This window comes from Schistocerca americana, chromosome 4 (assembly GCF_021461395.2).
Source record: "Schistocerca americana isolate TAMUIC-IGC-003095 chromosome 4, iqSchAmer2.1, whole genome shotgun sequence".
Classification (NCBI taxonomy): domain Eukaryota; kingdom Metazoa; phylum Arthropoda; class Insecta; order Orthoptera; family Acrididae; genus Schistocerca; species Schistocerca americana.
The window spans coordinates 719,973,055-719,986,584 of NC_060122.1; the positions used below are offsets into that span (position 1 = coordinate 719,973,055).

General features: G+C 37.8%; 1 protein-coding gene across 1 annotated transcript in view; it reads left to right on the top strand.

The window, feature by feature from the left end:
• Nucleotides 1-13,530, top strand: part of LOC124613216 (cholinesterase 1-like) — a 172,759-nt gene that overhangs the window by 109,541 nt on the left and 49,688 nt on the right. Inside the window, exon 7 of the mRNA XM_047141890.1 lies at nt 4,808-4,973. Within this exon, the coding sequence (XP_046997846.1) occupies nt 4,808-4,973 (166 nt within the window). The remainder of the gene's footprint in view (nt 1-4,807; nt 4,974-13,530) is intronic.

Sequence of the window (13,530 nt, forward strand, 5' to 3'; positions counted from 1 at the left end):
CCGAAAGTACATAAAGACGGAATGCCAATGAGACCTGTTATCAACTTCAAGAAAGCCCCAACATACCGCATAGCCAAACACCTCCAAAAGTTAGTTACAAAACACTATAAAGTAGAAAACAACAGAACAGTGATAAACACAGGAAACCGAATTGAAAATATACAGAACATACAGGTACCACACACAGCATCACTGATTTCATTCGATATAGAAAATATGTATACCTCCATCCCTATCACAGAAACAATAGAAATCATAGAACAAAATCTCTCATCCCACAGCAACCTCACCACAGACGCAATAAAAGAAATAACAGATATGCTCAGACTGACAACTGAACAAAACTACTTTCAGTTTGAGGAAGAATATTATCTACAAACTGATGGACTGCCCATGGGATCTCCAATATCAGGAACACTAGCAAACATTTTCATCAGTCACCTTGAAAATCAGATATTTGATAAGATAACCACAAATGAAAGTTTCAAAATCATATATTGGTACAGATACGTGGATGACATTATTTGTTTGGTAGACGAGCCAAGTGAAAAAATAGATGAACTCCATTCAGAAATAAACAAAGCTCATAAGAACATAAAATTCACACTTGAAAAAGAAAAAGAAAATCAAATAAATTTTCTTGACATTACAATTAAAAAAGAAAATGGAAAACATACATTTAACATCTTTAGAAAACCAACAGCCACAGACACAATAATACATTCCACATCCAACCACCCCCAAAGCCAGAAATTTGCAGCACTAAGACACATGTTACATAGATTAAACAGAATCCCACTCAGTAAGAGAAACTATGAACAAGAAATGAACACGATCATACAAATAGCTAGGAACAACGGGTATGACACATATGTGGTACACAGGCTCAATCAAAAAATAAAAACACAAATAAAAAACAAACACAACATTTCCACAATACAAAAGAACTCACAAGCTGAAAACTTACAAACACACTCGACAAACACATACAATGACAACACCACACAGAAAAGAACCAGATGGTACACCATGACCTACACACATAAACTAACACACAGAGTTGCAAACATCCTAAAGAGACAGGGCTTCAAAATAGCTTATAAGCCTGGGCAAACCCTTCAATCACACCTAAGCCAGCCAGCTACCAAGAGGGACAAATTCCAACAATCAGGAATATATAAACTTGAATGTCAAAGTTGTGATGCAGTATACATAGGCATGACATGCAGGAATTTTGAAACAAGATACAAAGAACATATCAGATGTTGGAAGTATGAAACAAACCATTCCACATTTGCAGAGCATTTAAAACACTACAACCATCATCCTACAAACATGGAACAAGAAATGAAAATAATGAGAATAAGCAACCATGACAATCATCTTATACAAATGCAAGAAAACTTCCACATCCAGAAAGCCATAGCAGAAAACAAACATGTGATAAATGAACAAACACACATCAGCACAGGCTCCTTACTACACTTAATAAAGGAAATGATAACATAAAAAAAGTATATAACACCAAAATACACACACACACACACACACACACACACACACACACACACAGCCCCCCCTCTCAAAAAAAAAAAAAAAATAATAATGCATAACACCAAAATACAGACAGACGCACAAAAAAAAAAAAAAAAAATATATACATATATATATATATATATATATATATATATATATATATATATATATATATCACACCAAAACACACACACACACATACACAGGACATAAACAAAAATAAATAATTAAATACAATAAAATACAATAAAATAATATGACACCAAAAAACACTCACTCACACACACACACACACACACACACACACACACACACACACACACACAAGTGCACACAAAAATGCATACACCAACAGACCACAGATACTTCGATAGTTACACTCATAAGTTTGGCAGTAATATTCGATCTTTGGCAAAAACATTTGACAGTCGCCAACAGAAACCAAAACATTGCATTAAAAAAGCGTTCAGTGCATAGTGCTGTGGAATGCAGAAAAAACAGCAAATTGGCGCTCATAGGAAGAAGAATAAGACCAAAAATGTAACAGGAGCGTAATATGTAAGAAACTGTCTACGCAACCTGTAAGTACAGTTCAAAACATTACTACTTAATAGGAAATACCAACCACCAGAACTGTTTATAACCTATAGGCACAGTGACAAAAATGTAAATAAAATAGCTAACATATGTACATATTACAGGCCACTGATGATGCCTTGCAGAAAATAAAGGCGAAACGCGTATGGCACTAAAATTGTGTTTTATTCAGTTGCTGTCAGACGGTCCATAAGTGAAAATCATCAACACACCGTAGTATTACGCGCAACTGAGGAGGACAGGACCAAAAAATTTTGGTAACTACCTGGAACAGCGTGCTGCATCAGCAATGTTGTCTGACTGTACTTCAGTATAGCCATGTATTGCAGCCACTTTCACTAGTGTTGATAGCAATGTGATTGTGGCCACATAGTGCTGTAAAATTTGATCAGTGTAAACTCACCTTTAAACATGACTATACTTTTTTGTAAAAGATGTACAGTGAATGGGTCGAGAAGAACTTTGGAGACACTCAATACCCACTTGCTGAACATGCATTACAGTGTGACTCAAGGGACCTGAGTTCCTGCTACAAATATTGATTACATGGATCTTCCTATCTGATACTAGATTCTCTGAACTCTGGCAATGGGAACCTATTCATCAGCACATCACTGCATCCCGACATCCTATCTGGTTTAACATATGTTAACACATTGTCCTCTCTCTTCTTTCACTGTCATCAGCTTTTCATTATATTTCATTTTTTAATTTATTGTGTCTCACTCTTTTCTTCATTATCTTTTTACAAAACCCAGACACATTGGGTATATAAAGTGTGTTGGATGGCGAGGAAAACAGTGCAGTAGTTGTAATGTGGAAATGGAGTGACTTATCTGATGTCCAAAAGGGTGTGATCATTGACTTGCAGGGCAAGCGTTGAAGTGTTTCCAAACTGGCCAAGTTTGTAAACTATTTGCATGCCACCAAGGTTAAAGAAAACCACGTATGACAAAATGGCACTATCCAGAACCGGCACTGAGGCAGCTGTGGTGCAAGTACCATATATGACAGGGGTCAACAACACCTGCGGAGATGTGTATGGGTGAAAAGGTGTGCAACTGTTGATTAACTGACTGCCCAAATGAACCAAAGGCTACCAATAATGTCTCCTCAATGACCATTCAGCAAACATTGTTGTGTATGCTCCACAGCAGATGTCTGGTTTGTGAATCCCTGCTGACTGCTGTTCATTGGTGACAAAAGCTGGAATTTGCATGCCAATACCACAATTGGACATCCACTGAGTGGCGACAGGTGCCCATTTCTGATGAATCATGTTTTGTGCTCAATCCGACTTGCAGATGTTAGCATGTACAGCATGAAACGTTTGAAAGCAAACACCCTGTAACTGCATTAATGTGACACGACAGTGTATCATAAAACAAAATACACCTATATATTATAGGAATAGAGGTCTTTAAACAATGAGTGCTACTTCTTGTCAAGTAGCTAGTCCTTGAATCTAGACACACATTTGTCTGCTTGTGTCTGTGTATGTGCGGATGGATATGTGTGTGTGTGTGTGCAAGTGTTTCCCTTTCCTTTTTTCCCCCTAAGGTAAGTCTTTCTGCTCCCGGGATTGGAATGACTCCTTACCCTCTCCCTTAAAACCCACATCCTTTCGTCTTTCCCTCTCCTTCCCTCTTTCCTGATGAGGCAACAGTTTGTTGCGAAAGCTTGAATTTCATGTGTATGTTTGTGTTTGTTTGTGTGTCTATCGACCTGCCAGCACTTTCGTTTGGTAAGTCACATCATCTGTGTTTTTAGATATATACATATAATCAAGTTTTCTATTTTTATTGAGAGTTTATCTATATTAAAATATTAAAAAGAGGCTCAATAATATAATGATTTTCTGTCTTTTATAATATATAATATCATGTGATGTAGCCTCACACCAAAGTCATAATTTTAAGTCTTACAGCTACTGCTTTAGATCTTTCATTGTGATCAGTACAATCTTATAGAGGCCATGAAGTGGAAATAGTTTTATATTTCAAGGAAGAACATGAAACATTTTGCTCTGGACAGGAGCTTGTAGAGGAACAGTGGCTGAAGTCTAGAAGAATAGTTGCCAAAACACATGGTAGAAAAATTAATTTTGGGAGGGATCATCCATGGTGTGCAGTTACTGTAAGGGAACTTTTATAAAGATATTTAGACTATTGACTCTTGTCTCGACTTCTTCTTCTGATGCTGGTATACTGATTTTTCTGATGTTTTGTCAGCACCAATGGGTAGTATTATCAAAGATTTGCCGTCAATTTTCGATACTAGGAATGAATCAAATTCGTTAGTGGAGGTTGTTTGTACTTGCTGTGCCAATGTCTGAGGGCCTTTTGCATGTCATTACCACTGTAATTTTCCCTTAGTACCTGCATCAGTTGTTAGCTACAGCAAGGGGATCCAACCTTCATTTATCTGAAGCCTCTCCTCTTTCTTGTTCAACTGCTTGTATTAATTGCTCTCAAAGAATATTTAATTCTTATTAGAATATTTATAAGTATGTGATTTACTTTGAATTGCTGCCCTCAAATCCATGTGGACATCTCTTATGGTGTAGATATAAATGCCCATCATTATTTTTATTATACATGTGTATTTCAGTTCTAATTATTACAGAACCTCACAAAGCTCACAATTTCCAAATGCATCATTCTCCGTGTTACAGGACAAGCGTCGTTTTGACACACTGGTTTTTATGGGTGTAATAGAGCCTGAGAGTGAGACAGCATTCCTGAGTTCCAGACCAGAAGATGTTCTTCTTAGTGGAAATGTAAATGCTGTGCCACTGCTGATTGGTGATTTAAGTGGTGAATGCATTGCAAATGTTGTATGTAAGTACTCCTTTTCTGAATTGAAGTACTTGTGTTGTATTACTGGCTTTAAATACATCACATATTTCCAAATTGAAATGTGTATAATTGTCCTTGGTGTGCTACAATTTTAAAGATAATAACTTGGAATTATTCCTGTCTAGTGCTTTCCTATCACAAGATCTGATATCATTTTTCATGTGCATTATGTGTATATTGGGTCATTCAATGTCAAAACCACAAATTTAGCCCATAAGCTGCGGCACACTTTTTTAGAATTTTTTGAAATTTTGTGATAACATAAATGTGGATGCTTTGAAAAAATTGCAAATCATTTCATCTGAAATATTTTTGAAATGGAATTTGGTTAACTGATTACTAGTGCTTGCAACATATTCACAAAACTTTACTTATGATAAAGGGGTAGGTCTTTAAAATGAACACACATGTATTTCATACGTAGACCTACCATCTGAAAAAAAAAGAAACTGGTTGCTGTTTCAGTTTTCATAATGTAAAAATGTAACAAACAGATTTTTACCTTTAATGTAAGATTTAATCACAGAAATTGGCAGAGAGAAAACTAAATGAAATTTACAAACAATATTTTCCAGTGCTCTGTCCATATTAGTAGGGGTAAAAAATAATCTCTTCTTCCCATCTTTATGGAATATGAATATAAATTATTTGTATTACTCAGTTCTTTTTGAAGAACTACTTTATTGCATTATTACACATACTATGACAAGAATATAGATACCACTTTTGTACTAAGCATCTGTACAATGTGTCAGCAGATCTCAAATGTAAGAAATTTTTATTGTTTAAATTTTACAGAAGATCACCTGTTTAGTCCGTTGCCTTTCCACTGATGCAGCTGGAAAAATCAACCTGTCAATCAAATCACACTGCACGGTCATGTAACTCATGAAATGGAGGGCTCTTGGAGTAGTGCCTGAAAAACAGAACTCTCTTTTGTTCCGAGTTGCTGCCCATAACAGACATTAAATGGCTGAGTCTTTTTGCTAAACTTCTCCTCGGAGATGGGTCTGGGGCTACTGGATTTACTTTCTTCTGCCCCCTGGCAATTCTCATCATGTGATCGCCATAAGAAAATAAATCAATACAATTTATTCTTTTTTGAGAATGTGTATGTCAGTAACAAGCCCACAATGCTTTCAAATCTGACACCAGGATGGGATGCCTGATTCCCCCTGTTTTCATTATGCCATGGGTGGATATATTAAACCAACACCTGGAGCATCTGATTCAGTGTGGTAGTGCAGCATATGAGTGCTTAGCGCATTCAGTCCAGGCTACCAGCGTCAGTCTTCCCAGTATTGCTCCTGCTGCGCAAGCGATAGGCTGTATGACCTTGCCCACCAACTCTGTCACCTTTGCACAAGGTCATGTTGTGAGTATGATGACCCAGTGCTGCACTGACACTGGGTGCCACTGCCCTGTCATGGCCCAGTGTGCTGCACCAATAGTTGATCAGCAGACATAAGTCACAAGCTGTGCTTTTAGGGAGAGGATGCTGTCGGGGCTAATGCCACCAGAGACAGCACTGTTAGCTGTTGTCAGAGACTTCTTTTTGGTTTGATGCATATAGTTTAAATGGATATCAACAACCAGATCACAAGGACTGCTGGTGATGGATTCAGAATTGTAGGTGAGGATGGAGCAACTGTGGATGGAGAATGGAGACCTGCAAAAACGCTTCAGTGAGACATTTTTATTGTGATGTCCCAAAGCAGCATTGTGACTGCAGCTAATCTTGTTTCCTCATTTGTGGTATTCTCACAGGATGTTCTGTCATGGCCTGTAATTGATGGTGCATTGTGTTCACAAGTTCATATCTTCATAGATAACCAAGTGAAAATATCCACATCTTCTCACAAAATTTGACAGACATAGGAAAAATATCCACATGGGTTCACGAAGTGTTAGTAGGAGCTCTCAGATGTAAGTTGTGAGGAGAGGCTTTCACTTTCGTTAATTTGGTAGGAGGGTGGAGAAATGCCAAGGTATTTGATCTTGTTGCAAAAGGACTAGTGGATAGTTGTGGAGGCGAGAATAGGGGAGCTGCTATAGAGACAACCTTCCAACCTAACTCCAAAATTCTTTAAACGTTTCAGAAAGCTTTTCTGACCATATAAGAGCTATGTCATGCCACACTTATGTCCTGAAGGAAAGTAATGAAATGAATAAGGTACTTCTCAGAAAAGCAGAAGTTTACTGTGTGGATATATTCGTTTGTGGACTGATCCACAGGTTGGTGCTAAGGTGAAGTGTGTTTTGCTGAGCACACTGTGAAAGCCAGTATGCCTCACACTTCTACCCGAGGGGGCGTGGCAGTTTGCCTAACCTCCACCCCTCCTCCCGCCTGCCTCTCTCTCCCCTCAGGGTTTAAAAAACTAGATATGCATTCATTGCTGAAGTGTGCTGCTCTTGCTGCAAATGTGCAGGCCACAAAGCTTCTGAATGTTTGGAATTGTCATGTGCTTACTGTAGAAAGATCACACTTGAGAAAGCATATTTTTGAACTTTACCGCATTGCTTGGCTAACCATATAGGTTAGTGAAGTGTTTGAGGGAATATGTATATGAGTATGAATACAGAAAACACAAATGGGAGCAGTTCTGCCATTGCCTGTCGCTCCCCTACCATAAAGTGAATCCAGTAAGAGAGGTGGGACTCAGATGGCAAACATAACTATGCCAAGTAAAACCAATGGTAGACTGTCTGCCTTATAACTGACACAGGAATACAAAGAAGTGTTTTGTTCATTAAATCTACTAGTTGTTGAGAACCAAACTGTCACATTGTAGATGGAGAGGATTGGGAAAAAAAAGATTTACTCAGTAGGCTAACATAATGTGGAATTGGAAATAAAGAGATGGATGTGTCAGTTTACATTGAAGTGTTGTTGAAGTATGAATGCCATCTTAGATAATGATTTCCCATACTATTTACAAGGCATATTTAACTTCTGAATGTAGGAAATCCAAATATGCAGAAATGTCCACCATTTTGGCAATGTGATGGTGTTGTGTAGAAATGACCACATTCTGGCAATCCACTAACCATGTACCACAATGTTGAAGTTAAACAAATCCAAGACAATATTGAGTGGTAGAGGAAAAAATTGTTTGGATGGAGATGAAGAAAGATTCTGTAGGAGTAGATATTCACTTAGGCAGTCCATTAACAATGAATGAAGTTTTAGATGGTAAGCAGATATATGTAAAGCCTGGTTTATCGTGAATGAGTGTGCCAGAAGAGGGTACTCTTTGTCAGTAAGCAAAGATAATTATGGAAGCAGAGGTATTAAAATTTCTTGGGATATCATATTCGCAAAAGTGCATTGAGTAAATGCTTATGAGATAACAGAATACCAGTAAAATTAGCAGCCTGGAAGAACAGTTTACGTGAAGTCCACTTATAAAGCTGAAATTTAAAACAAACATGGACACCTGTGTAAGGCAGGTAAGGGTTTATTATACTTCATTCTAGCTGAATTTAGGACGTTGGTGGAAGGAAATTACTTCTGGCAACCTCCTTAACATACCATGAGATTCCTGTGTAAGGCAGGTCAGGATGCATTGCACCTTGTTCTAGCTGAATCTGGGACATAGGAGGATGGAAATTACTTCCAGCAACCTCTGTAACATACCATGAAATTCCAATGGGTGAGGTTAATCCTACAGCCCAGAAGCCATATCACATATCTTATGCTTTGCATGCTAGAGAAAAATATTGTAGATTTGTTGGAACAGAGTTTTCCAACTTTCCTTCTGGGCTTCTCCTGTAGTGATAGTCCACAAGAAAACCAGAAAGAGACAAATGACTTATCACTTTTGCATACACATTATACAGATCAATAGGTCAAGACCCTGGATATCTGTCTCCTTCCACGGATCGATGGCACTTGGATCACCCAGCCAAATGCATTACAAACGTCTAAGGATGGCCTCCAACCTCTGAAATGCTCCTGCCATGTTGCAGTGTTTTGCTGATTTGCTTTTATGGGGTTTAACATCAACCATGTGTCTTATATACCTGAATGACGTAATTATATATTCAAAAATGATCAGAGAGCTTGCAGTGCAATTGAGAAACATGCTAACATGTGTGAGTGGTGCTAATCTAAATTTTAAATTACTGAAGTGCAGTTTTGTGCAATCACAAGAGCACTGTATAGTCCATATAATTTCAGGAGACCAAAGAGCAGACCCATGATTAATAGACACAGTAGAAGATTTTAAAGTGCTAAGAAATGTAAAGAATTGCAATTGTTTCTTTGATCAGACAATTATTATTGATGTTTCATGGAGAATTATGCAGCCACCACAAACGTCTCACAAAATTATTAAAGAGAGAAACTCCTTTTGTCTAGTCAGTGGTCTGCAAGAGTGGCATGTTGAAATTAAAGGAAATTCTTACAAGTTCGCCTGTCTTGGCATATATAGATTTTGAACAACCTTTTTATTTTGTTGTGTGATGCTAGCAACTTCATAGTAAGCTGTGTAATGAATTAAATATGACAGCAAAGAAAATCCAACTGGTTACACATCATGTTAGCTGAATCAAGCTGATCAAATCCATAGCACTGCAGAAAAGGAACTTCTGGCAGTCATTACTTTCAGTGTTACCTGTGTGGACGACAGTTATGGTAATTACCAACCATTCTGTTTTACAGTGGCTATTAAGTTTAAAAGAACCCAGCAGCAGACTTGTTAGGTGGACTGCAAAGCTTAGTGAATATGACTACATTGTCAAACACACGTCTGGTAAGGTAAATCAGAATGCAGATGCCTTGAGTAGGAAAATTAAGACTCTACTGTTGCAATCACCAACCATTGGAACACTGTCATTCATATTTGATGTTATGATCTTTAATTCTGCTCTCTTTGCCTTTGTGTCTGCATGCCATTAAAAGTTGGTCAACAGTATTACACTTCTGTGTTACATTAAAGTTTTTGATAGCAAATCGCTTGTTAGTGATTTATATCCTCTACCATATCATTGTTAGGACTGGAATTACCACACTACCCATACATGACTGCTTATTGTCGAGCTAAGAAAGGCACAAGAATCTGACGCCAAGTGTAAGAAACTGTCTACCTGGCTGGATTTTATTAAAAGAGTAGACATTTTATATAAGAAAATGCTTCTTGGAGAATGGATGCTAGCTCCAAAGACTATCCACAAGTACATATTGCAAAAGTGATGTGACAGCTTATGGATGTGTCATAAGGGGAAAAGTGGCTGTAAGCATGAACTGCAAGCCATTTTTGATGGCCACAATGAAAGAAAAATGTAGATGATTGCTGGATGAAATAAATTCAAGCAACGTGAAGCACCTGGCTACAAGAGAAAAGTGTGTTTGGAGGAGTCCAGGAGACCAGTGCAACCATAACAAGAAGACAACAGCTCTACAGTCGAAAGAATGTTATGATGTCACTATACCAAGTAGGAGATTTTGTGATGTCATAACAAATTCCGATGAAACTGTGCAGAACTCAGGAATTTTTATTGCTTTGAGATGGATCACTCCAGATTTTGTGTTTCACATCACCTGCCAATGTTGAATTCCCACTCCCAGATCAGAAGATTGTAGTTCATGTTGACCACTTAACCAAGTATAAATGTTAGCAATGTACCAGCTCCTATAGAGGACCAACAAAACTCAGAATAGTTTGGCACAAAAGTGAATACACAGTGAATTTCTTACACAGCAACTGATGAGTTCCCATTGCTACAATTTAAGTTCTGCCCATCTGTACAGATTACAGTCTGAGGATTCTGTGGATTAAGAACATGTTTTATCTTAATGGCAATTCCAGACTGCAATATCAGCAGTATTAGGAAAAGAATAGATTGCTAATTACCATAAAGATTACCCATTGAGTTGCAGATAGGTGCAATGAAAAGACTGTTTCACATTATAGCTTTTGGCCGTAGCCTTTTTCTTCTTTGCTGAAGAAGGCTTTGGCCAAAAGCTATTATGTGTAACTGACATTTCACTGTGCTTGTCTTCGGCTCAACGGGTCATCTTTGTAGTGAGTGGCAATATATCCTTTTCCTAATATTGTAGGTTTTATATTAAGTTTTAAGTGAGAGATAATGTCAGTATTTTGTTTGTCAGTCTATTGTTAAGCCATATTGATGATTCTGTTGTGTATTTTCACCTCACCAGGCTCCTATTTAGCTAAAAATTTTGCTTAAGCATAGCATACATGTATTGTGTCTTCTGCATTAATATTCAATGGGGCAATCATTCTCCAGAATTCCATACCTTAAGGGTTGTGTCATGGGCAAACACATACTGTTTGAGCTTGGCCATATTACATTTTCTTTTTCATAATATGACCAATTCTATTATCTGTTGTCTTTTGACACACTAAAATGTGATTTCTTTTCATGGACTGTTTCCCTGAGTGAATTACTTGTCTTTATTGTTGTCTCTTGCCTTATGGATTTTTAAGCATGTTAATTTGTCACAAATAATTACAAGAAAATTTTAAAACATTTAGTTTTTGTGAGAACGCGATAGGTTCTGACTGTCTTGTCCTTCTTTAGTAGTGTTGCAATTTTATATTAATAAAAATATGTGTGGAATTACACTCCTTACTCACCAATCTTAAAATTTTCTACAGTTTGCATATCAGAATTTTTTGTCTCTTAAACCTCCAATATTCCAACCAGACAGACTCAATAACTGCCTGTCTAAGTATGTTTCTCAAACTTCTACATCTCAGGCAGGTTTCCTTTTGCACAACATTGGAGTAAGTCTCAGTACTTAAATTCTTACTTTAACTGTGATCTCTCAGGTTACAATGGTGTGATTGATTAATAGTGTACTTCTGGGTGTTCTGCCAAGTTGTAGTTTTCAGTTTATATTTAATATTTTGATGATGGACCCAGCTATTTTCTTCAAGTAGTGAAAATTTTGCTGTTACGGATATTCACTGCCTGGACTCCTACCAGGCAGCACTTGCAGCACCTGAAGAGGATGGCTGGATTGGTCACTGAAATATTGTATATAAAATGGAAACCACAACTCAGCAGAACACCCAGAAGCACACTTACTGAAATTACCTTACACACTTGTTTCCTCAGATACATTTCTTCTCTCTTCCTATCAACACTTTTCTCTCTTCTTCTACAGAGATGTCCATATATACTAAACAAAGTTGTAGGACCGAGTGAGGTGGCACAGTGGTTAGCACACTGGACTTGCATTCCGGAGGATGATGGTTCAAACCCATGTCTGGCCATTCTGATTAATGTTTTCTGAGAGTTCCCTAAATCGCTTCAGGCAAATGCTGGAATGGTTCTGCTGAGAGGGCACAGCAGACTTCCTTCCCTATCCTTCCCTAAACTGATGGGACAGATGACCTTGCTGTTTGGTCCCCTCCCCCAAACTAACCAACCAGCAAACGTGTAGGTTTCCCTTTCTTGATTTAAAACAATATTTCCTCCAGTTATACACTTATTACGTTAAGATATATTCCCATTGTCAGAAAAGTTCCAGAAGGGTTTTTTTTTTTTTTTGTCGCTTTAAAAAATGTTGGTTTCATGTTACCTGGTATGTGTACATTCTTGAAATTGCCTTCACCATGTTTCTGCACAAACTCACTAGGTGGCAGGGCTGTGCTTAGCAACACACTGTTTGGATTATTGCCACATTAGTTACGGTGGCACAATGGATGCTGATTGTGACCAAAGAGTGAACATTAAGTTCTGCATTAGCCTCAGGAAAACCTCTAGTGAAATGTCTACAATGATTAAGCAAGCATATGCAGGCAAGGCACTTTCAAGGAGCCTTGTTTTTGAGTGGTACAAAAGGTTTCATGAGTATAAGATGATCCAAGAACAGGTTGTCCATCTACAGCACGTACTGATGTACTGATGAAAATGTGGAGCATGTAAGGCAGTTATTGCAGGAAGAACATCCATCACATAACTATGCATGTAATATCAGAAGAACTTAATTTGAATTGTGATGTATGTTATAAGATTTTATGTGAAGATTTAGGGAAATGGAAGCTTAATGCAAAACTCATCCCTCACGCCCTAACAGATGAACAGAAAGAGTAAAGACAAGAAATTTCGGCTGCATTTCTTGACAGAGCCAGACATGATCTCACATTTCTGCCACAGATTACTTCTGGGGATGAAAGTTGGTGCTACTAGTATGGCCCTCACATGAAGTGTCAAAGTGCTAAATGGTGGAGTCCTGGATCACCAGCCTCAAAAAAAGCCAAACAACAATCTTCGAGAATAAAGGCAATGTTGATCACATTCTTTGATAGTAAAGGATTAGTTCAGCATGAGTATGTTTCTCCATGTCAAACAGTGAACCAAAATCTTTATGTTAAAGTCTTGAAATGTTTGTGACAAGCAATTCAATGTCACTGCCCTGATTTGTGGCATTCTCAGAACCAGTTCTTACTGCATGACAATACAAGACATGCTTTATTTGTTACTAAGTATCTGACCAGACGCTCTGTTATTGCCATCTCATATCCGCCAGATGCCCCTGACCTCTCACCTTGCATTGATTTTCTTG